A 24,753-nucleotide genomic window follows, 5' to 3' on the forward strand; every position below is an offset into this window, starting at 1 on the left:
GGCTGCCATGAACCCCCCCCTTTCATGGCCAGCAAGCTAATTTGTCAAGCCCCTTACTTTATGCCCCTTTAACTAGGGAGTGTTTGAGGATTCTCTGTACAATGTCTGTTGTTGATCTGCAGGTTAGTGTGGATGCCATGTTTGATGCCCATGTAAAGAGGATACACGAGTACAAAAGACAGTTTCTGAACTTGCTGAGCATCATTCATCGGTATGACTGCATTAAGGTGTGAAATATAGCCATATTTTCTGAAACCTACCTTACTATCAAAGTATTGACCAAGCAAAAATTTCTCACGGGCACATAAGCTCATTCTGTATGTATGCAGAACATGGCAATCGATGAAAGAAGGAAGGTCGTGCCACGTGTGTGCATCTTTGGAGGAAAGGCAGCCCCCGGATATGAGTTTGCTAAGAAGATAATTAAGCTAGTTCATGCTGTTGGGGAGAAAGTTAACAATGACCCTGATATCGGCGATCTTCTCAAAGTGGTAACATTGGAGGGTTAATTCAATGACTGGTCCTAGCTTTCACATTCCTAGTAGTTGGGATTGATTGGGGAGTGAAGCCTTTTTTTTTTTTGGGGAAAGAGATCCTTCTATTAGTTAAAAAAAGCAGCCCGAGGGCTAGATGTACAAGCTTAGAACCCTCAAAGGAGGCAAAGTACAAGCTGGGGATGGGTGTTTCCCTCCATGGCTGGCCACTCTTAGAAGAAAACTTCATCAGCGAGAAAGGGACCGTGCACCATGTGCGCATGAAGGCCTCTTTCTGTCTACACATGCAATCCGATCTGCCCTGTAGCTTCCCCCACTGACGTGGATGGTATGAGTGATGTTGGTCCAAATAGGGTGGATGGACTCAACTGGAGGGGTGAGAGTGTCCTCGATGGACTTGCCTTCTAGGGCTCTTGGCATAGTTGCTACGACGTAAAAAAATCTCTCTCTCTCTCTATAATAGTGATCCAACCTCCTAAGCCCCCCATCTAGGTCTGTCTGCCGCAACTGTGATCCCTGTCTGATGGTGAGAGTGCCCCATATCTCCTCTATAAAGGTGCCAATCCCGGTTTCCTGAACCAAACTCTCAGGGATGCAGACACTCTACTGTCGTTCAGGCTGCCAGGGGTTCTCAAGGTGGAGGAGGACGAGGGCATTCAGATAACGTGGTGCCTGTAATGATGCCTATCATAAACCCCTGCTGCATGCCCACTAATGCACGTAAAATTTGTCAATGCGGGAGAGGGTCGTTCCGTGCATCCTCCTGTCCGACCTAGAAAAATGGAGGCTTCCGTGGAGGTGTGCAAACTCTGGTAGGTGCAGGGATCTTGTCCTCTCATGGTGAGAATCAACACTCCCAGGTGGAGTACTCAACCCCCGAAGTGTTGAACCCTCCTTCCTGTTTGTTCGCAAGGTCCTCAACCATGTGGAAGTCCCCTCCCATGCACCAAAAATCGTCTGGAGCTCCTGCGGCACCTGTATCCAGAATTCCATCCAACTCGACGTCCTGTTGGGGGTATAAATATTGCGAGGCCTATCCTGCGCTCCCCAATCCTGACGATCATTCATTGAGCGCTCCCCTGAACCATGGTGCCCGAGTGCAGAATTGAAGGGAGCAACTGCTCACTGACTGAGATGCAAACACCCTCATGGTTCCCCTATGGACCAAAAGCAGGCGACTAAAAATTGCGGTTGTGGCCCGACAAGATCTTCCCACATCTCGAGGTACGTCCTGCCAAAAAATGGTGCTCATGCAGGAGCGGAATATCTACTAAGCCCCGGTCAGAGGCTCTCTGGATCCCCTGGAGAAGAACCCGGCTTCTGGCGCGGAAGGGGGGTCTGTCCATCCCATGAATGTTCCAAGAGATAATCTGCATAACTATGCACGGGAGGAGTGAGACTTGCTTGATGCACCATCTCCTTCTGCAAGTTTGTTGGAGGGAGAGTAGTCGCAATCTGTGCATGGCCATATGCCAGCCAGGTGATCGGTGATCCTACCCTCAATGAAGGCCCACTCTGCTGTAGCCATGCTGTCTCTAGCCCTGCTGTGAGCATATTGCGGGCTCCATCCCTCGCAATGAAGATAGCGCGGTATTCCAGCGTCCGAGAGGGACTGTTGCTGGGACATGTAAGAACACAAACAAGACCACCTCCAGGCTTGAAGAGTCCATAGCTCCATCCTGCTTCCGGAGGTGTGAGCCCCCTAGCTCCATGTGAGCCAAGAGAAGGGCTAGACATGTGTGACAATATCAACAAGCCGCCTGTCCCCGTCTCCCAAATGCCAAGAAAGGGCATTTGCTTTGAGAGTGGATGGCAGAGGATGCTGTCTCACAGCCCACTCACTGCCTGGGGCAACAATGAGCGGGAACGAAGAGATCAGTGTGCCACCGTCTGGGGTGCCCACTCGGGAGTGATGGAAAATCATGCAGACTCGGAGGGGAGCCACCATCTTTGAGAACTCACTAGCCTCCACTGGGAGGCATGTGAAGGAGCTTGAATCCAACGGGTCCTACACGATCCCCCCCCCCCCCCCCCCGCCCGGCGGGAGGGGGGGGGTGCTCTCTCCACAGGATTAGAGAATTGGTGAATCAAACGGCGAGTTGAGCCAGACTGCTGGTATGGGGAGGGATCTGGAGCGGCCGGGGGTGGTGGGCCTGGAGGGGGGAAGCGGAGAGTGAGAGGCCCTGGACGAGGGGGAGAGGGCAAAGAAACAGGGGGGGAGTTGGGGCAGGGGAGTGGGGTAACCACCGAGGCGGCAGTCTGGGGGGCCTGTAGAACTTGGCCGGATGCCTGTCCAATTGAACAGAGGAGGGGGTAATACTCCTTCCTAAAGCTGGGGAAGCAGACCATAACTGGCAAGCCGGAATCACCTGCAAGGGGGTCGGATGCAGGGTTCAAGCCGTGGTGCCATCTAGCGGAAAACGCCCAAGCGTGCATATTGTGATGGGGCTCTGCTGCATCACTCAATTTACTGCTGTGGGTGAGTCGAACTCCACCTGAGAGTAGCCAAGTCCAAGAAAATGGATATCGGTGATTTTTTTGGCTCGCCAATGGCGGCTGCCTGGAGCAAATCCCAAATCTGTCCACAGGCAGGGTAGCTCCCTACGATCTTGCAAACCAGGGAAGAGGCCTCAAGCGAGGCAATCGTAGAAGGCAAGACCTGGAGGTTGCTTCTAAAAAATGGCGAGGGGCAGCGGGCTCAGTCGGGGATGATGGAGTGGCTGCCATGGAGTCCTCCTGGGTGGGTAAAGACCAGAGAAGCCGACTTGCAGCAGGAAGGGTGTGCTGCGCCGCGCGCGGGGTGGGGGGGGGAGGTGGAGGCTGGGGGTTGCAAGAGGAGAGAAGCTAATGGAGCGCGATCAAGGAGGGGGAACACTAAGGCGAAGGGGCAGGGTGGCAGCGCTGAGGAGGGGGGGCAGGTGGGCAGCATGCAGGATGAGGGAAAGGCAATGGCGGGGGGGTGCACTCAGGAGGAGGGAGGTGGGATTGTGTGGAGGGTACTCAATATAGGTTTTTCTTTAACCTTTTAAAGGGAAGAGGGCGGGGGGCATGTGTGATTCTCATTGTGGGTCTGCTCCACCAAATGCTGATGTTTTCTTTTTGGTTAAGTGCAGGTTTTTATCCCGGATTACAATGTTTCTGTGGCAGAACTGATCATTCCTGCATGTGATCTCTCTCAACATATCAGGTGAGTTTCTTCATGAATTGTGAAACTGTGTTTTATGCAGCCACTTTGCTGCCTTTGCAGTACAAAATAGCAAGATGGATGCATCTGACAATGATGGCAGTTGTGAATGGATGTGTCACCTTTTCCAGTTGGAAGGTTCTACATAATCTGGCTGGAAACTTTTGGCCCCTTCGTCTGCTCACCACATTTTGTGGAATCTTCCTTCAAGGAACAGGTTCCTCCACACGTCCATTCCCTACTTCTTGAGTGCCCTTGCAGTACAAAGACTTTACAAATAGCAAGATGGATGGTGAAAAGAAATCCATCTGAGGAGGATGGCAGTTGTGAATGGATGTGTCACCTTTTCCAATCGGAAGGTTCTACATAATCTGGCTGAAAGTTGCCCCTTCAGCTGGTCACCACATTATGTGGAAACTTCCTTCAGGGAACAGGCTCCACACGTCCATTCCCTACACCTTGAGTGCCCACCTCACAATCAATCCTCAATTTATGTGTAATACAATTTTGCAGCACACCAGGAAGTGAAGCATCTGGTACAGGCAACATGAAGTTTGCTATTAACGGGTGCCTGATTTTGGGCACCTTGGATGGCTCAAACATAGAGATTCGAGACGAAATCGGCCAGGAAAACATGGTGTTTCTTTCTTCTTAAACCGTTTTTCTAAAACTTAAAGAGTGTGTTTATGAACTCTTATTTTATTTTATTCATTTATTTATGTATGTATGCATGCATGCATGCATGTATGTATGTATGTAAGTATGTAGGCAGGTAGATAGGTGTATACGTATTCATGCATGCATGCAGTGTCTGTCTCTATGCATTTGCCCAGCTCAAAATATCTATCGTTTCATGATTTTATCTGTCTATTGTTACTCTTGTAGTTCACATTTGGTGTGGCCATAGATGAAGTACCCCACTTACGTGCAGAACACAGGAATTTCCAGCCACCTCGCGAGTTCCAACGGGTTATAGGGTATGTTAGAAGCTCTCTACCCCAAGTCAATTAGACCTTTGATTGTTTTTTGTGTTATATAGAGCTTTAACTGTTTTTGTGTTGTGTATGTTTATGTTTAACATCTTAAGCATATGCATGAGACCCCTAGCATGAACTTTGGTTATTTTTTATCAATCAGGATGATCCGAAATGGAATTTTTGGCTTTCAAGATTACTTCAAGGCCTTGTGTGATACTGTTGATGGAGAAGCAGGGGACTTTTACCTTGTAGGAAAGGATTTTACAGCATACCTTGAAGCTCAGGTCTCTCTCTTCTGTGTCTCTCATGCATTCACATGCACAGGCACACATGCATAACCATTAATACCTCCACCAACACAAACATAAGCACAACCACAACCATCAGAACTTACAAACCAGCTCCTATTGTAAAATTTAGGGTTTTGAAATTCTTAGTTTTTTAGTTGGTAAACCTTAGCAATTACCTTTGACCTAGGTTAGAGTGTTTTTCCACTTTTGGAGACTGTTGGGGGAAAGAACTTATTTATGCAATGTGACCCTCTCTGTCTTATGAGCATGCACACATGCACACACGTGCACCCTTGCACACATGCGAGGCAGGCATTCACGCAAGCATACATGCATGCACGCATACATTCACACACACTTCTTTTTTGTGAAAAGCAATGTTCTGTTACTGCACTATACAAGGAAACAAGCCCTCAAAAGTGAGCGAAACTTCTTCAAGATCAAAAGCAGTGGAAAAACAATTTAACTGCAGCTGGTCCGTCTCTTGTAGTCTATAGATTGGCACAAAGACTCTTGAAAATAAAGTACTTGTCAATCTGTGTAGAGTGAAAAATTAGGTGATTACAGCCAATCCAGAGTGTCCAAAGAGCCTAAAAACATGTCCAAGCAAGGAAACCTGCATAATCAGCCGGTCTTTGGTGATATCTCCCAAAGATCTAGAAATGCTTGGAAAAGCAACATTTTGGAAATCTCGTAGCCAAAGAAAGAGATCTGAGTAAGAAATCGTTGGTATCCAAACAAGCCCATGGTAAATGTGACAAAGTCTCGTTGCGATTTGAGCATCTAAAACAAGAGGTAGAATCTACCCTTCTTTTGGCTAGAGTTTCACCAACGGGTAACACTCCAACCAAGCATCGCCAAAGGAAAACTCGTTGCTTTAATGGCAATTTATTAGTCCAAATCTTTTGGAGATTTTGTTTCCACTACTTAGCTAGTTGTCTTATCCATATTCCAAAGCCTGTTAGAATGAGCAGCAATCCACAACTTAGGAATCATCAATCTGTATTCTTGGGCAGCAGGGAGCTGTGACATAGGTACCTTGGGAAAACCCAGGCTCATCTCTCTACAACATCCAATCTAACAATCTATTCTCTTGATTGATAGGTGGAATCATGTCAAATTGTTGCAACAAAGCTCTAATTTTCTGCCAAAGAGGCTCCCTTTCGTTCAGAGGTGCTGATCCAATGTCCTCATCACCGGCATCCCCGCCATTGAATTGAGCACCTCTACCATTTCCCTTAGTACAGGAGATAGTGCTTCTCCTCGCCACTTATCGCTATTCGCCTATTTCCATTACTTCTTTTTGTTCCGTGACTTACCCACCAACCCTCGCCCCCTTCTTCCTTTGTCACAGAGGTTCTACTGCTCATGCACGGGTAGGCCATATCTCTTTGGCCCACTTCATCTACGAGACAATTCGCAACAAATACCGTAGATTTCGAGCCCAGCACTAGCTGCCCTCCATCTCCAACTTTACTTGGCCTAGTGTCCGGTTCCTTACTTCCATTCTACACCGGGTATTGAGGAGTCATCCTATGCCACTTCCGTCTGCGCCTGCTCGGTGACAGCGAGTATGTGCACGTTTCTGCCAAGCGTCCCCGCCAACGTCGCTGATATCCGTGTAACCTTTGCCCCCCTTCACACCAATGGTTTTCCTCACTCAGGAGAGGAATGCAACTCATTAAATTTCCAATCTTACTATGCCGCTGACTAATCACAAAGGAAAGCACCACAGTAGGCTGGTTTTTACTGCTCCATGAAATGGCTCCCGACCCAAGTGAAAAAAGTTAAAACACGACCAGTGGTCGAACACCGAGTATCCGGATCTCCAGCCCAATCTGAATCAGACTATCCAAGAAGAGTGCACCCTTGGCCATAGAAGATGTCAAAGTCCAAAGTACCACGCAAGTGCCGAAGCACCTTGAGAGCACACTGCCAATGTTGCTGACGGGGCTTAGATGTGAAAGAACTCAATAAGCTAACTGCAAAAGAAATGTCCAGTCGGGAGTAGGTCAACCATACCAAACCATTGAGAAGAATTCGTTACTCTTCGCACTAGTATCCACAGGAGAAGATACTTGTCTACACCCACTCATCTGAAACCTGTCAAGAATCTCCTGTGTGTACTTTTGCTGAGGAAAGAAAATGCCCCGAGGGGTGTGCCAAATCTCAAAGCCGAGAAAAATAATGCAGAAGGCCAAGATCCATCATCTCAAACTCTTTTTTCAAAGCATCCATGAGTGAACCGATCCTCATAGAATAAGAACTTGTAAAGATGAGGTTATCAACATAGACCACAATGATAACAACTAATCCCCTTTCAAGGAGGATAGAAAGGTTCAAATCTGCATGAGAACAACAGAGGCCAAGATTCTGAAAGAACTCATCAATCCGTTGGTACCAAGCCCGCAGAGCCTGCTTCAGACCATACAAAGCTTTCTAAAGTCGATACACCTGGTCTTGTCTGCCTGTAACCTCAAATCCCAGCGGCTGATCAACATACACTTCCCTGTGTAAGCTCTCCATTCAGGAAAGCCGCCTTGACGTCCATGTGGAATACGGGCCATCTATGATGTCTTGCAAGAGCAAGAACGGTTCAAATGGTAGTCATCCGGGCCGTCGGAGCGAAGGTCTCATCGACCTCGACTTCAGGGTGCTAAGCATAGCCCTTGGCAACCAACCTCGCCTTGTGTTTGTCCTGTGAGGGCAAAAGGATGAAAGGACCAGATGTGGGAGAGATCAGAGCTGATCAACATAGTATGAAATGGATGAATGAGTGTATGTATGATGGTGAATGAAATTCAGTACAAGAGGCCCTCTAATGTGAGGTGACTTTGAGTAGTAGACCATTGTAGAAGCAAAGACAAGGTCAGAGTTGAAGCACGGTCAGTGAGACGAAGGCTTGCGTCGGTGGATGTGGTGGCACTCCGAGGTAGTAGATGTCTGTAGTGGGCAGCGGAAATGTAGTCGTGCAGGCTTTGGTGACAAGGGTGCTGCGGTACCTGAGGGGAGAAGACTTTGGTGACAAAGGTGCTGCAGTACCTAGAGGGGTGCAGGGCTGGATGTTGAATGCACGCGTCGATGTGAGGCGATGGCTCTCCGAAGGTGAGGTGATACAGACAAACGCAAATGTGGAGATGAGTGGACTATAGGAGAAACACAGATCTGAGGAGCAGAGAGGGCTGCTTTCTCGGGCAGATGGTGTGCTGTCATCATGAGGTAGGTAGTGAAGAGCAGAGAGGGCTGTTGCCCCAAGTCGATGTCGAATGAGCAGAGAGGGCTGCTGTCCCAAGTCGATGTGATGAGCAGAGAGGGCTATTGTCCCAAGTAGATGTGATCTGCTGGCAGGTATCAAGGGCTGAGTGGTGCAGGTATCAGATCAGGGAGTGCTCATTGTAGAGGGTAGAGCCGACATCACACATGTATGGACAGAAACGCAGGCAGCTGTTGTGTGCACAGGAAGGACCCGATGTTAGTTGCAGATAAACGATGAGGTCCAAGCTGTTGCAGAGGTAGGCCGGCAACAGCAGATGGTGATGTGTTGTTTATGCTGATGAAGCGATGCTTATATATATGGGGTTGGACTGTTGGTCGCTGTCGGCCATCAGGAGGAGACAAAAAAATACCCAATAAAATCCCTTTTAGGGCTGGTTGTCACACACCCCCACTTAGGGCAAAAGGGGACCATCAAAGAAGATGAGTAGGGTCCCACACAAGCACACTGGCAGAAGGCTTCTATCCCCCTCTAGAAGCGAAGTCTGATAAGTTCTGAGAGGAAGGTCCTGAAGACAATGGTTTAGAGGGTGAGTAGGTGTAGAGAGGCTGATCGTCTCCGAAAGTAAGACCTTGAACGGGGCTCTCCAATGAGTAAGAAGTCCCATCCCGTGTGGTTTAGATTTGAGTAAGGAGAATCAACGTCTGGTGAGAAAGGTTGGTCCTCCGAAAACACGGCTAGACGATCCATACTGTGTTCTCGAGGTCTTCAATCCCTTTGCTCACGATAGCTCTGATACCATGTGAGGGCAAAAGGACGAAAGGACCAGATGTGCGAGAGATCAGAGCAAATCGACACAGCATGAAATGGATGAATGATATTGAATGAAATCCAGTACAAGTGGCCCTCTGATGTGAGGTGACTATGAGTAGTAGACCGTCAAAGAAGCAAAGACAAGGTCAGAGCTGAAGCAGGGTCGATGACGAAGGCTCACGTCGATGGATGTGGTGGCACTCCGAGGTAGTAGATGTCTGGAGTGGGTAGCGGAAATGTAGTGGTGCAGGCTCTGGTGACAAGGGTGCCGCGGTACTTGAGGGGAGCAGACTCTTGTGATGAGGGTGTTGCAGTACTTGGAGGGGTACAGGGTTGGATGTCGAAGGGACGCGTCGATGTGAGGCGATGGCTCTTCGAAGGTGAGGTGATGCAGACAAACGCAAATCTTGTTGGGCATACAAGTCCTGCAATCTCTGCCACATTCCCCAAGCTGTCTTCTCTTCACGAATGCTGAAAAGTAATGAGTCTGACACAGACAACATGATAGTAGATCTTGCCAGCTCATCCATATCTTCCCACTCTTCAGCAGTAAGAGAAGCGGGCATTACACCCCTTTCTTTGATAGGCTTGTGCTGCTTTTTCTGGAGCAACACATTGTAGCACTGGGTTTGCCAAATATCATAATTATGCGAGCCTTCAAGCTTCTTGATATGAAGCAATGAAGAGCTCTCACCTGTGGTTGCCATAGCAAAATGCAACCTATCAATGCCTGACTCCCTGCAAAATGTGCAAACACTGCACCAAAAGCACACAAAGTGCTCACAGTTGTTCTCCCAAGCTTTATCTCCCACTGCGGAAGCACAAATGCAACTTTTCTTCCACTTTATGTGATGAAATCACCAAAATCTGGTTGCTGCAGATTTTGGACAGCACCTTAAATGTGCTCTGTTGCCCTTCCAAAGTACTGTACAGCAGTACTAAGTGCTCACCTGTGATGTACCAAACCTGTACCGTCAAGTACAGCAGCTGAAATTGAACCTTTTCCTCACTCAAATCAGTGTACAGCCATGCCAAAACTTGCACAAAGCTGTGCCAAATCTGTACCAGCAGGTACAGTAGCAATAAATGCTCTCCTGGCTGTCCAAATGAGTGAAAATCAGACTTTTACAGTCCCGAACACTGCATACAACAGTCCCGAACAAAAATTGGGCAAAAGCCCCTTGACTGCAAGCTGATTTTTGAGGATTCAAGGCATAAATGTCTTGCCTGCTGCTTTGCCAAGCTCAACAAGCATACGAACTTGAAAAGCCCCTTGATTTAAGATCAATTTCTGATCATACATGGTACATTGACGCACATGAAGGCATCCAAAGTCTTCACAGTGCTTCCCCCTGGCCACGTATACATCCAATACATGAAAGCCCCTTGATTTACAGGCACATTGAGTGCTTGTAAGGCATCAACACATTATCCACAGCATCAAATGCGATTGCCTGCATGCAAATCAACCAAATCGGCACAAAAGCCCCTTGATTTGCATTGTAATTTGCTGCATTTTTGCCCGAATGTGCGATTTCTCACATCATACAGCATGTATGACTGCTTAATTGCACAATTACATCAAAAGCCCCAAATTTCGACATCCAATTTCCTGCAAATTGATCCTGATTGTGACCAATGTCACCCAATTTTGCCAATTTTGCTCAAAAATTGAGCAATTGGGCACCAGTACCTGCTCAATTGATTACTGTACTTGCTCAATTGCAAATCCCCCAAAAAAAAATTTGAAGCAGAATACCCTGTAATTTCTGATTTTTCTTTTTGTTGTAGAAAAAAAAAAAGGTTGATGAATTTGGTGCTGCTATTGATGCTGATGCTGATGCTCCTGCGCTGTAGCTGATGCACGGGCTTCTGTTGAATGTGCTCTTGAATCGATTGCAGAGCTGTTACCTAGGGTACGACCATGGTGCGATTGACAGCCGACCTAATCTTGGGCTCCCCCTAGTAATTCAATGCTGTGCGGGAGAGAGAAATCGACCTTCAAGCCAGCGCTTCATAGCAGTCTCGCAGGCAGGCGGACACGTAGTCAGGCGCCTACAGCAAACTGTGGCGAAGGGCGCCCCGTCAACTTCTTTGCTCGCCTGCTTCTTCGCCCCCCTGCTTCTTCGCTCGTGTATTCGCCTGGTGGCCCTTCTGCGCTACGGGTGCTTTTACGTATTCGCCCCACGTGCAGCGTTTGTGCCGCCGCCTTCGCCTAGTGGTGGCGGGTAGTAGCGATGGCCACTAGGCGCACTGTTTGCGCCCAGCACACAAGAACGCGTGATCTTGGGTGTCCCGCTTGCTGCGCGCTTGTGTTCGCTCCACGCTAAGGCTCTCACCGAAGCTATTCGTACTGCAGGAAGCCTGCTTCGCCTGCGTGTACACACCCGCCTGATGCGACTGGTTCAACGGAGAAATGGCTGCCCGCCACCTTCTCTTTCCGCTCACCTGCCTGCAACACCCAAGCCAGTCACTTACTTCGCTTGTAATGGGAGCCTACAAATACAGCATATAGAGCCGTCAATTTTGCTACCCTGCACTGGAGGTGTGTGAAGCGAAGGCTACAGAGATGAAATCAATGGCACTTGCTGCTAGCTCTGATACTAGTTGTGTGGGAGAGAGAAGATTAGGGTTAGAGATTCATGTGGGAGACATACACAGAGAAGCAAGGAGAGAGAGAGAGAGAGTTGTGGGGATAAGTCAACTCATCAATAGCATGAGTGTGTGACTCCCCTATCACACATGTATATTGCACTAGTACACACAGTGCACTTAGTACATTAAAAGTACTAAGTGTACTATGTACTATAACTTATGGGCTTGTACACACTATAAGGGTGGGCATTATGCCTTTACCCTATGGATGAGCTGGCAAGATCTACTATCATGTTGTCTGTGTCAGACTCATTACTTTTCAGCATTCGTGAAGAGAAGACAGCTTGGGGAATGTGGCAGAGATTGCAGGACTTGTATGCCCAACAAAGTGCCTCAAGCAAAGTGTATTGGTTGAAGAAACTCATAGGTCTTCAGATGAAGGAAGGGGCGTCTATGACAGCCCATCTAAATGAGTTTAATGGTATTGTCAGCCAGGTCATTAATCAAAAGTTGGCAATGGACGATGAGTTCAAAGCCACTTTTCTGTTATGCACTTTGCCAGAGAGTTGGGACACATTCAGGACAGCCACTAGCAATTCGCATGCTATGCTGTCATATGCAGATGTTGAGGGTGCTCTTCTTCAAGAAGAGATGAACAGGAAAAACAACTCTGTTGGAAAGTCCAATGCAATGAATGCACGTGGGAGATCCCAACAAAGGGGAAAAAGCCAAGAACGGGGAAGGAGCAAGTCTCGCTCCAAAAAGGATTTGGAATGCCATTATTGTGGCAAGAAGGGACACATTAAAAAGCAATGCTACAAATGGAAAAATGATCAAAAGGAAAAGGGAAAAGGCAAAGACAAAGAGAAAGATGAAGCCAAAGATGGAAAGCCAAAGGGCAAAAGTGGAGTCAAGATTGAAGAAATCAATGTGTCACATGCAGGTGGCAGTGAGGATGAGGTCCTATTTACGTCTTCACTTGATGCCCATTCACTTCTTACAGGTGGTCATGGTATGCACTCATGGATCATTGATTCAGGTGCCTCCTTTCATGTCACAAGTTGCAGAGACTTGTTTGTCAGGTATACTGCTGGCAATGAAGGAGTGGTTTATTTGGGTGATAACCATGCATGCAAGATTCTTGGCAGAGGTGATGTGAGGCTTGTGTTTTCAGATGGCTCACAGCTTATGCTCCATGATGTCAGGCATGTGCCTGAGATCAAGAAGAACCTGATTTCTACTGGACAGCTTGATGATGCTGATTATGTTACCACATTTGGTCGTGGAAAGTGGAAAATTAGTAAGGGCTCACTGGTTGTTGCCAGAGGCTCTAAGGTGGACACTCTTTACTTTATGCATGCAGGTGTTTGTCACCATGCTAATGTAAATGCAACCGAGCTGCCGGAAATCTCTATGTGGCATAGCCGGTTGGGACACATGAGTGTCAAGGGAATGGAGCAATTGTCTCGTTTGGGTTACTTGCCTTCTCTAAAGTTTTCAAGTTTTCAGTTTTGTGAGCATTGTATATATGGCAGGCAACTCCAGTGCCCCCACAAGAAAGCTCTTGGACAGAAAGATGCTCAGTTAGAGCTTGTGCATACAGATGTATGTGAGATGCCTCAGCTTTCTTTGGGAGGGGCAAAATACTTCGTGTCTTTTATAGATGATGCCACACGCAAGGTGTGGGTTTATCCTCTTCGTTTGAAGAGTGATACATTCTTAGTGTTTGAGAAGTTTGTTGCTCTTGTTGAGAATCAAACTGGCAAAACACTGAAGGCTTTGCGTTCCGACAATGGTGGAGAGTATATGTCCAAACAGTTTCAGGACTTTTGTGATGCTAAAGCATCAAGAGGGAGCTTTCTACTCCTTATGATCCTCCACAAAACGGGATAGCAGAGAGGATGAACAGGACCATTCAGGAGAAGGTCCGTTCTATGTTGTCACATGCTGCATTACCTCATGGTTTTTGGGCTGAAACTGTTATGACAGCCGTTCACCTTACAAACAGGTCACCTAACACGAGGCTTGGTGGGAAAGTGCCAGAAGAAGTATGGACAGGGAAGCCTCCGTCATACAAGCACTTGAGAGTGTTTGGTTGCGTTGCGTACGTGCACATACGCAGGGAAATGCGCACCAAACTTGATCCTAAGTCTCACAAATGCATATTCCTAGGATATGGTGACAGAGGTGAAATGGGGTATAGACTTTGGGATCCCGTGAATAGAAAGATTATACGCAGCAATGATGTCATTTTTTATGAAACATGCATGTATAAGAGCCTGCAAGGCAACAGGAGCCTGGCAGAGTCATCTTTGATGATGATGGACATCATGGACAACAACCAAGGGCTGTAAATCAGCCATTACAGTAGCAAAACCAGCCCTTAAATGGTGTTGAAAATGGTCCAAATGGACAGCCAGAGATGGCAGAAGATATCCCTATGGATTTCCACAGTTAGAGGAGATACCGGGCATGATTTTTCAGCCTTATGGCATGGAACAGGAGCCACCAATGGGTGATATGCAGGCTGGACAGCAATCTGCAAATGATGGTCATTGGGTACGGAGGTCCACAAGACCCTCCAGAGCCCGTGACAGGTTTGTTCCAGGGGTTGACTACTTGATGCTCAGTGACTGTGGGGAGCCCTCATGTTATAAGGAGGCTTTACAGAGGGCAGACAAGGCTCTTTGGGAGCGTGCCATGAAGTCAGAGATGGATTCTCTCCACAAAAATGGAACATGGAAGTTGGTGCATTTGCCTACAGGCAAGAAGGTTTTGCCATGCAAGTGGGTTTACAGACTCAAAGTTGCACCTGATGCAAAGCCAAGATACAAAGCCAGGCTAGTGGCTAAGGGCTTCAAGCAGGAATATGGTGTGGACTTTGAGGAGATCTTCTCTCCAGTGGTCAAAATGACCACACTTAGAGCTGTGTTAGCTTTGGTTGCGCATGATGATCTGGACTTGATTCAGATGGATGTGAAGACTGCTTTTCTTCATGGTGATCTCCATGAGGAGATATATATGCAGCAACCATAGTTGTTTCTCGTACGCGTACGAACCTATTCGTACGTACGAGTTGTACGGTACGATACCGTACGAATTCGTACGATATCGTACGGTACGAGTTAGGGTTTCCCCCCCCCCCCCCCCCCCCCCAAATTTTTTCCCTTGAAAAAAAATTTCCAAATGCTTAAAAAAAATAGAAACCCTGCTTTACGAAGATCCCAAATGCTCGCAATACTTCGCAACTTTCGTGTCCACTCAGTATTCCATATGGGGTTGTGGAGAGACCTAAAAAATCTGGTGAGGTAGACTGGTAGTGTACACTTGATTGGTAGGATGAGAGAATCTTGCTACATCACTTGGGGATCCCTGGTATAGGTAGGCTAGACAATTAGATTCTCAAGTTATGCACAAGGGAGAACATTTGGACATGGCCATTTTGATCTAGAGAGGAGTCCCTAAACTTATCACCCTAGATGCACTCCTCGTATTTGTGCAAGGACGGTCCCTTAGTCATAAACGCTACACTGGGAGACCTTTGGTATTGCATTACCCATCCAGGTTCTTTTTTGGAGACAATCGGGAGATCCAACCGGGAGAGACACATATCCATGTACTGGATCCTCAAGCACTGTAGACTCCTCCCCTCCCAATCTTCCCTCACATTCAAGCTTGAAGCTCCATAGCTTGTAAGTGTAAAAAATAAAAACCGTATTTTATCGTACCGTATCCCAAAATTTCATATCGTACCGAATATTCCCGTACGGTATCGTATCGTACCGTATCGTATTTTCGTACCGTGACAACTATGGCAGCAACCAGAGGGTTATGCAGTAAGTGGAAAGGAGAAGCTTGTATGCAAGCTAAAAAAGAGTCTTTATGGGCTCAAACAGGCACCAAGGGAATGGTATCATAAATTTGATACATTCATGAAATCCCAGAAATTCAGGAGAAGTGACATAGATCACTGCTTGTACACCAAGAAAGCTTTGGATGGCAGTCTATTGATCCTCATCTTGTATGTTGATGATATGTTGATTGCCGGGAAATCTCGTAAGGAGATGGATACCTTGAAGCAGAGGCTGCATCAAACCTTTGATATGAAGGATTTGGGTGATGCAAATCACATTTTGGGTATGCGGATACTTCGGGACAGAAATCAGCATGTGTTGTATTTGTCTCAGAAGGAATACATTGGCAAAGTCTTGCAGAGGTTCAATATGGACGGGGGGAAGACTAGTACTCCTTTGCCTCCATATGTGAAACTCAGTGCTATGGACAGCCCACAGTCAGATAGTGGCAAGGCTGATATGGCCAAGATTCCGTATGCTTCAGCTTGTGGCAGTCACATGTATGCCATGGTTGCTACTAGGCCGGACATTGCATTTGCAGTGGGAGTGGTTTCTAGATACATGGCCAACCCTGGCAAGAAGCATTGGGAAGCAGTGAAAGGTGTCATGAGATACCTGAAGGGCACACAGGATATGTGCATTTGTTTTGGCAAACAGGATGCATTAGTGCATGGTTACACGGATTTGGATTATGCCGGTCATCCAGATAACCGGAAGTCTACTACCGGTTATGTGTTTACATTCACAGGAGGTGCTGTGTCATGGATATCCAGGATGCAGAAGTGCACTGCCTTATCTACTACAGAGGCCGAGTATATTGCAGCCACAGAGGCTTGCAAGGAGACATTATGGCTATCTTGGTTAGTGGTTGATTTGGGTTATACAGGGGATATTCCATTGTTGCATTGTGACAGTCAGAGTGCCATCCAGTTGGCAAAGAACCCTGTCTTTCATGCAAAGACGAAGCATGTGGATGTGAAGTATCACTTCATCAGAGAGGTGATAGAGAACAAGCAAATTCAGCTTGTTAAGATTCACACAAATGACAACCCGGCTGATCTGTTGACAAAGAGTTTGCCTCCGGAGCGGTTTGCTCATTGCAGACACTTGTTGATGGGCATTGGATGAGGCCAGTTTCAGCCTTGTTATGGCCTTGTATATTATCATGTACATGCTGATTTTTCTTTTCCTTTACTTAAGGGCACTTTGCCTTTAAGTGGGAGGTTGTTGGGGTAAAGGCATAATGCCCACCCTTATAGTGTGTACAAGCCCATAAGTTATAGTACATAGTACACTTAGTACTTTTAATGTACTAAGTGCACTATGTGTACTAGTGCAATATACATGTGTGATAGGGAAGTCACACACTCATGCTATTGATGAGTTGACTTATCCCCACAACTCTCTCTCTCTCTCTCCTTGCTTCTCTGTGTATGTCTCCCACATGAATCTCTAACCCTAATCTTCTCTCTCCCACACAAATCTGCAGATGAGTGGATTGCAGGAGAAACGCAGATCTGAGGAGCAGAGAGGGCTGCTGTCCCAGGCAGATGGTGTGTTGCCATCACGAGGTAGGTGGTGAAGAGTAGAGAGGGCTGCTATCCCAGGCAGATGGTGTGTTGCCATCACGAGGTAGGTGGTGAAGAGTAGAGAGGGCTGCTGTCCTGATGTCGTTAGGTGATGATGAGCAGAGAGGGCTGCTATCCCAAGGCGATGTCGAATGAGCAGAGAGGGTTGCTGTCCCAAGTAGATGTGATGAGCAAAGAGGGCTGTTGTCCTTAGTCGATGTGATGAGCTGAGAGGGCTGCTGTCCCGTGATCTACTGCAGGTACCGAGGGCTGAGCGCTGCAGGTATCAGATCAGGGAGTGCTGCTGTTGTAGAGGGTAGAGCTGACATCACACAGGTAAGGACAGAAACGCAAGCGGCTGCTGTGTGTAGAGGAAGGACCCGATGTCAGTTTGTAAGAATGTACCTGAATTGAAGATACATGAGATAGGAGCAGCTCTACTGGAGCAAGAGAGCAGAGGCAAAGAGAAGAAAGAGCTCGACTCAACAGCAGGAGAGGAAAAAGCATTCTTCACCCGAGGAGGATTCTCTCGAGGACAAGGACGAGGAAGAGGCAGAGTAGGAGGGAGGACCTTCACTTGCCACAAATGTGGAAAGCCAGGACACATGGCGAGAGACTGCTACAGCAAACCCAGTGAAGAAGGAACGACATCGGCAAACTTCATGGAGGCTCCAAGGGAAGTGGAGTCGGATCATCTTTTCTGAGAGAGAGAGAGAGAGAATGATGAGGTCCAGGCTGCTGTAGAGGTAGGCCGGCAGCAGGAGATGGTGATGTGTTGTTTATGCTAATGAAGCGATGCTTATATGTATGGGGTTGGGCTGTTGGTTGCCTCAGAGAAGGCTGTCGGCCAGCAGCAGAAGACCAAAAAATACCAAATAAAATCCCTTTTAGGGCTGGTTGTCACACATGTCCAAGCTGCCATCAGCTCGGTACTTTGTTTTGAAGATCTGCCACACACCAATCACCTTATGCTGCTGTGGCCTAGGCACCAAAATCCAAGTGCCATTCCGTTCAATAGCGTCCAGCTCTGCCTACATAGCACGATACCAAGGCTCATGTGAAAGAGCCTCGTCCACCAGCTCTGCCCTTGAGGCTTGCCTCTCTCTCTTGCCCCATCTATATAAGAACAAGCCTCTACAAGGCTACAAGCACACACAACTTTCAAGCTTCCAAGCTTCTTCTAGCTTCCAACTTCCAAGTTCCAAGCCTCTCACACAAGGCCCGCGGGCCGCTGCCTACTATCTAGACGCTCTCTCTCTCTCTCTCTCACCTCTCCCTCAAGCCTCTTGAGTCTTGAGTCTTCCTGTAGAAAATATGAAAGCTAGAGCAGACTAGAAATGATTGAATTTGTCGATAGACATGAGAGAATGAGAGAAGAGGCCATGTGGGAAGGTCTTACCTCTTGCTAAAATGCAAGGGCAGTGTCTATTCCCTTACAAGATTGCAAAAATAAATGAAGGAAGAGATCCAAAAAATTTTTAGAAGCCGACTCTCTCACCACTTGTCAAGGCCATAGCATGTGACAGCCCATCGAAGCATGAGGAACTAGCAGTTTGCAGATATGAGGATAAGAAAAGGACTGACCAACAAACTGAAGGATACAATGCACAGTACCTTGTAGACTCTTCAAGAGGAAACAATGGCAGAACTGAATGCAGCAAATAGCTCGTTAACAGGAGGAAAGTCGATCTGCAGACAGCTGTTTCTAGATGATGCGCACCCTTGAGTTGATGAAGAAGGCAGCCAAAGCAGCAACAGTACAGTGGGCTGTATGAGCCTGAACAGGGCGGACAGCAAGTTCAGGCTGGCGGGTTGCTACAGCAGCAGGTCGAGTTATGTCCCAATGCTGTGAATCTGGCGAGGGCAGCACGTGCAGCTATAAGAGGCGACGTTGGACAACAAATGCAAGTCAACGCTACACAACAAGTGTAGCTCAACGCTGGATAGCATGTGCAGGTCTACGCAGGGCAACAGATGCAGCTAGGCGGCGACCTGAAGATATGGCGGGCAACACATGGGCTGCTCTGAATTGAGTGGGACAGCTTGGAGAGAATGGCGAAAGCTCATAGGAAAAAAACAGGGAAACCCTAAAACCAATGCTCTGATACCATGTAGAAAATATGAAAGCTAGAGCAGACTAGAAATGAACAAGAACAAAAATGAAAGACAAAGAGTTACCTTGAGATGAGTGTAGACAAGACACAAGATTGATACTTTCATTGATGTGACACCCACAATATATAGGTGAGAAGTACAAGATAGAGTAGAGTGACTTATGGGACAATTATAGAGGTGCCACGTGGCATACACTGAGATGACCAAGACTAAAAGTACTCCTAGTGAGCACTTACTTCCAACACTTCCAACTTCCAAGCCTCTAGGCTCTACGCTTCTCTCTCTCTCTCTCTCTCTCTCTCTCATTCCTCAAGGCTCAAGGGTCAAGCTATCTTCAACCATGACATCCTCCTCACGTGCTCGGTCTTCCCGTAGAAGGACAACGGGATGGACATGGTGGGAGGAGGTTAACTACACCCCATCCGCTCATGGAGGCGGTTCTCGGCCATGGGTATGCAAGCTTTGCCCGTACCGGCGAACGGGTGGCGCTGACAAAGTGCGAGCCCACCTCTTGACATGAGGTGAGGTTTTGCATAAATGTCACACCTGAGAAGAGACGGGAACTTCTTGACAAGCTTAGCATCTACGAGGTGGTCGAAGCGACAAGAAGGACACCACGAGTGGCCGTGGATCGCGCGACGATGGGGAGAGGAACTCAAGCCTCTACAATGGAGTCATGTGGTGGATCGGGATCATGCACACCATCACCTTCACCATCAAGTCGGAATGTTACTCCATCCACGACGCCGGCACCCTCCATCTCCACGGCCTCTCAACCATTACGTGGCCCACGACGACAATCTACACTTGGGGAGAATTGGAACCCCAAGTTGGAGGAGGTGGATATGGCGGTGGCCCGCTTCTTCTTCCACGACTACATTGCCTTTCAAGCGGCTAGGTAAGTGCAATCGATCATTGCCAATTCATCATTCATGTTTTCATCATCCTAGTCCCCTTCTCATTAGTACATTACTTTCTTGAATAGGTCGGAATACTTCAAGATCATGGTTAAGAAGATTGGGGAGTATGGCTCAACCTATGCGCCCCCCTCATTCGAGAGCTTGCGCACTACATTGCTCGAGAAGGAGAAGCGCATTGTAGAGAAAGCAGCCGACAACACAAAGCGGCAATGGGAGAGGAACGGAATCTCCCTCATTGTGGATGGATGGAGTGACACCCGCAAGAGGAGTATTCACGGCATGGTTGCATATTCCCGCGGAGAGATGTACTTCATCTCATCTCATGATGCATCCGGCACTGAGAAGAGCGCGGATGTGCTTGTGGCGGAGTGGGCTACCACCATGGAGATCGTTGGCCCCAAGCATGTAGTGGGCTTTGTTGCGGATGGGGAGCCTTCCAATAGGGCGGCGGGAGCTATTCTCCAAGGTATGTATGGACATGTCATGGTGTCCTTTGTATGGCTCATTGCCTAAACAACCTCCTCAAGGACATCGGGGCATTACCATGGATCAGCCCGCTCATTAAGGAGGCCAACACCATGGTCTCCTTTGTCCTCAACCACCAAAGACTTTGGCATGAGTTCAACAAGAGGTCTTGTCTCTCTCCTCAAATATTCCGACACCCAGTTTGCCGACAACTTTCTCATGTTGGGCCGGTTGAAGGATTGTAGCGGTGCTTTGAGGGGGCTTTTCCTTAGCGACGAGTTTGTCGCCATGCAAGAGTCCCATACAAACACTGGCCAAGAGTGTAGGCGACGGGCGGATGACGCCTCTTGGTGGGAGCGTGTGAAGACCACAGATGCTATGGTGAGGCCCATAGTCCACCTATTGAGGATTGTAGACGCTATGCAACCACGCATAGGCAAGGTCTACGAGGCCATGGATCGCATGATAGAGAAGTTGAAAGACTTCGTGCCTGACGAAGACAGATACAAGGAGATCCATGCCTTGTGTCTAGGAAGGTGGAATTCCTACTACTCTCCATTGCATGCAGCAGCTTATGTGGTGGACCCAGAATTCCAAGGCAACAAGCAGGAGAGCAACCGAGAGGTGAGCGCTGGATGGAGGATCATCTTGGATCGTCTTGTGCCTGATGCATCGGTTAGGCACAAGATCAGAGACCAGCTTTCGATGTACAGGTCATTTCATGGCTCCTATGGCTGTCATGATGCACAGGTTGACCGCTCCAAAGTTGGTGCTGCTCTATGGTGGGAGGACTTTGGTTCAGATGGACCGGAGCTATAGCAGCTTGCCATCCGCATACTTAGCCAGGCCGTCAGCTTCTCTTGCTTGGAGCAACTTTGGAGTGCCTACAGCCACATTGCCTCTAGAAAGAGGAACTGACTTGGGGTAGAGCGTGCCAATGACCTTGTCTTCGTCAGCGCGAACTTGCGAATGCTTTGCAAGAGCGTGACCAAGAAGGCAGATTCCTTCACCGAGTGGGAGATGAGTCAACAAGAAGAGCAACAAGAGGATGAGGTGCAGGAGCAGCATGCCAGTGAGGATGAGACTGAGGATGAGCTTGATGCTTCTTTGGCACAAGCTACCCATGACCATGAGGCGAGCACTTCACGTGGATGATCATTCATGGATCATGATTCATGGACCTTACTACTTAGCTCTAGCCTCTAGCCTCTAGTCTTCAACACTTTTTTGTCATTGACTCATTTGAGTCCGTCCATGTATTCTGCCACCTTAAGGCTTAGTCCTGACTCTTGACTCTTGAGTCATGACTCATTTTGTATCTACTTAATTATTAATATGACTCAAAAGCTTACCATTTTAGTGTAAATTTGTGCTCATTTTGATGTACTTCCAAAGTAGAATAAGTGTAGAGTAGAAAAATTAAAAAAAAAAAGTATTTTTTGAGTGCCGTTCGTCCCCGTTCCCTACTTATAGCCGTCCGCCGTCCCGTCACCGTCCCCTGTCCCTTGTGACTATGGCGTATGTTCAATTTCACTTGCCATTATTGCCTTGGACAAAATCAGATTTGGATGTGTTTATGTCAAAGGCCTTAGATTGTCTTTGGCGCACAAGGACGGGATCGAAAACCTCTCCGTCTTCTCAAAAAGGAATTGGTAAGATGCATGGTGGACTACTCAACATACTTGATATTCATCTACATCTCACTGCTCGAAAAAGCACCCTTATATTGGAATTTCTACGTCAACTACAACCTTGGGCTATCATGCTTCCTCACTTGGTGATAGTCATGCAAACCAAAGCTTTTAGGCATTGGTCTATTTCTTATAAAGAAAGTTTTTGGAAAGTTTAGAGGAAGAATCCTAGGTTGCCCATATGTCACCGGGTTGATTCAAGATTGGCAAGTTATTCTGGAATACATTGGAATGGGTGGCAGTAATCAATCGGTAATTCCTTGTGCCTTGAAAACATTCATTGGAGCAGGGTGTTTCAAGAGCCTCTGGCCCCTTTAGAGCCTCACAAATCTTATCACACACATGGATTGCACAGCATAGATGATGTGGTTGATATGCATGGCATGCTACTTTCCTTTCCTGAAGTGAGGCAACGACTTGGATTGGTATGCATCATAGGTAGATTTGGAATACATAGGTGGAACTGCTTGCCCCATTACAGCATGTGCCTCCTCTTGAAAGGCAAAGAGACTAGGTGATTGGCCATTTGTTCCAGGGAGGCCTCAACTGTGCCCTTTTCCTATGCCTTTTCTTTCTGCTGCGAAAGCATGTCACTTGTTATTGCTGCACCCCCCCCCCCCTCCTCCATGGATTCAGCAACATGGCAATCGCTATGGCATCTAAACAAGCCTCAAAGGTGGTGGCGTGATGTGCTCTCACGTATTTGGAAAAGTAATCTCTCTCTTAAGGAAAAGGTCTTTCTATGGAGATGTGTGGTGAGAGCATTGCCGGTTGGGGTTTTCTTAGCCTGTAGGCGCATTGCATCATCGGATTGTAGAAGATGCTCTCAAACACAAGAAACAGTCCCCCACATGCTATGGTTTTGCCCCTTTGCTTATCAATTCGTCGACAATCTCTTGACATGTTTATGCATCAGATTTCCAGGTCGAAGATTCGGTTGAGACCTTTGGCTGCTTTTCACAATTTCACCACTATTACTAGATTATACACCCTTTCTTACTTGGATGAGATTTTGGGCTCTGTGGACCATCTACACGGCCCGGAATCATCTTATTTTTCATATTGCTGACTCTTGCTTCACTTACTTCAGGAGATCTCTTCTTCTGTCTCTTCAAGATTGTGGTCTTGGAGAGCTTCAGTCAGTTAGAGGTATTTTATCACTGTTTCTGAGTAGTGTGTGTCTTGCAGTGAGACACACTCCTTTGTTCATTTAATTAATAAACAGAACAGTGCTTCCACCCAAAAAAAAAAAGTGTACACATATAGATATATATATCTATATGTACACACACACACATACACACACACACACACACATATATATATATATATATACACAGAGAGAGAGAGAGAGAGAGAGAGAGAGAGAGAGAGAGAGAGAGAGAGAGAGAGAGATTTCTTAACAAGTGTATTCCTTTCTTTTCTCATGATTCATCTGGTTCAACTATTGTCAGGCTGCTGTTGACAAAGCATTTGTGGATAAGACGAAATGGACACAGATGAGTATTCTAAGCACTGCCAGCTCTGGAAAGTTCAGCAGCGATAGGGCAATCAGAGAATATGCAGAGCAAATGTGGAGTATTGAACCTTGCAAGCGGCCTATTTAATTTTCCAACAATTAGTTCTGTTGCATGGGTAAAGTTAAGTGCAGCTAGAGACCTCTCCCTATTTTGTCTATAGCACTATGATTCCCTCCAAACCTTGCAGTTATACATATCAAGGATGCATGTTCTACTGCAAATAGGTAGTTTAATGTTCGGCATCCTAGTTTTGACATATCTCTGTTTTGCAACATCTCTTGTCTGAGATAAATATTTAAGGATTTATGATGTCTAAACGATCTTTTACATCCTTAAATTGTGCGGATATTTTGAGGAATATAAGTTTGAACCTTGTAACCTTCAACTTATCCTGTTGCATTATCAGTCAGCACTACTTCAAAACTGGCGCGCACTCACTTTTTATCGTGATTGTTACCCTATGATGTTTTCTTGAATCTTGTACATTCTCTAGCCACATAAGGGCACTCCCCCACTCGTGGTGGACATGGCAAGCCTCTCTACAGTCATAGACTCCCTTATGCTGGAATTCTAGATGGATAAGGACGATACCACACACATGAGGTCTCCTCTGTACTGATACACAGAAATGTATTTTCACATTCATACAAATGCTGACTATGATGATGACAGCTAGTCTTTCCTTTTGTATGAGTCTTTTAGTCTTTTCCATGTCTTAGTATCACATGGAACCCAATGGTCTTTTGAAGTACTACTCTAATAGACCCAATGGGTCTTTCAAGGATTATACTAATATGTTTCTTTCAGTTGTATTTCCATGGTTGTATTGTATCTCAAAGACCCTTTGGGTCTTTCGTGTAGATGTTGATATTACTTACTTTCTTTCTCTCTCTCTCTCTCTTAGCCATGGTGTACTGTCAGTTCCTCTCTCTGTTGGGTGCAGCAATGGGGTACTGTCACTTCCTCTCTCTGTCGGGCTAATGCATAATATTGGGTCTCACTAGCACAGGATCTCCTCACGCCCGCTTCAGCTTGCTTCGACGTATTATTGTG

At 47.0% G+C, this 24,753-nt stretch overlaps 1 protein-coding gene across 2 annotated transcripts in view; it reads left to right on the forward strand.

Moving 5' to 3' along the window:
• Positions 1-24,123, forward strand: part of LOC147618486 (uncharacterized) — a 129,660-nt gene extending 105,537 nt beyond the window's left edge. The window contains exons 16-22 of one of the 2 annotated variants that reach the window (XM_086774916.1): positions 123-227; positions 330-491; positions 3,608-3,681; positions 4,192-4,315; positions 4,564-4,655; positions 4,816-4,939; positions 23,635-24,123. In XM_086774916.1, coding sequence (XP_086631042.1) covers positions 123-227; positions 330-491; positions 3,608-3,681; positions 4,192-4,315; positions 4,564-4,655; positions 4,816-4,939; positions 23,635-23,787 — 834 coding nt within the window. In that variant the 3' untranslated portion in view covers positions 23,788-24,123. Of the gene's footprint in view, positions 1-122; positions 228-329; positions 492-3,607; positions 3,682-3,809; positions 4,060-4,191; positions 4,316-4,563; positions 4,656-4,815; positions 4,940-23,634 lie in introns of those variants that run through there. The other variant, XM_086774917.1, reaches the window with a different exon arrangement.
• Positions 24,124-24,753: the final 630 nt, after the last annotated feature.

The sequence above is a fragment of the Cibotium barometz genome, chromosome 35 (genome assembly GCF_041138505.1).
Source record: "Cibotium barometz isolate CiBa-2024 chromosome 35, ASM4113850v1, whole genome shotgun sequence".
Lineage (NCBI taxonomy): Eukaryota > Viridiplantae > Streptophyta > Polypodiopsida > Cyatheales > Cibotiaceae > Cibotium > Cibotium barometz.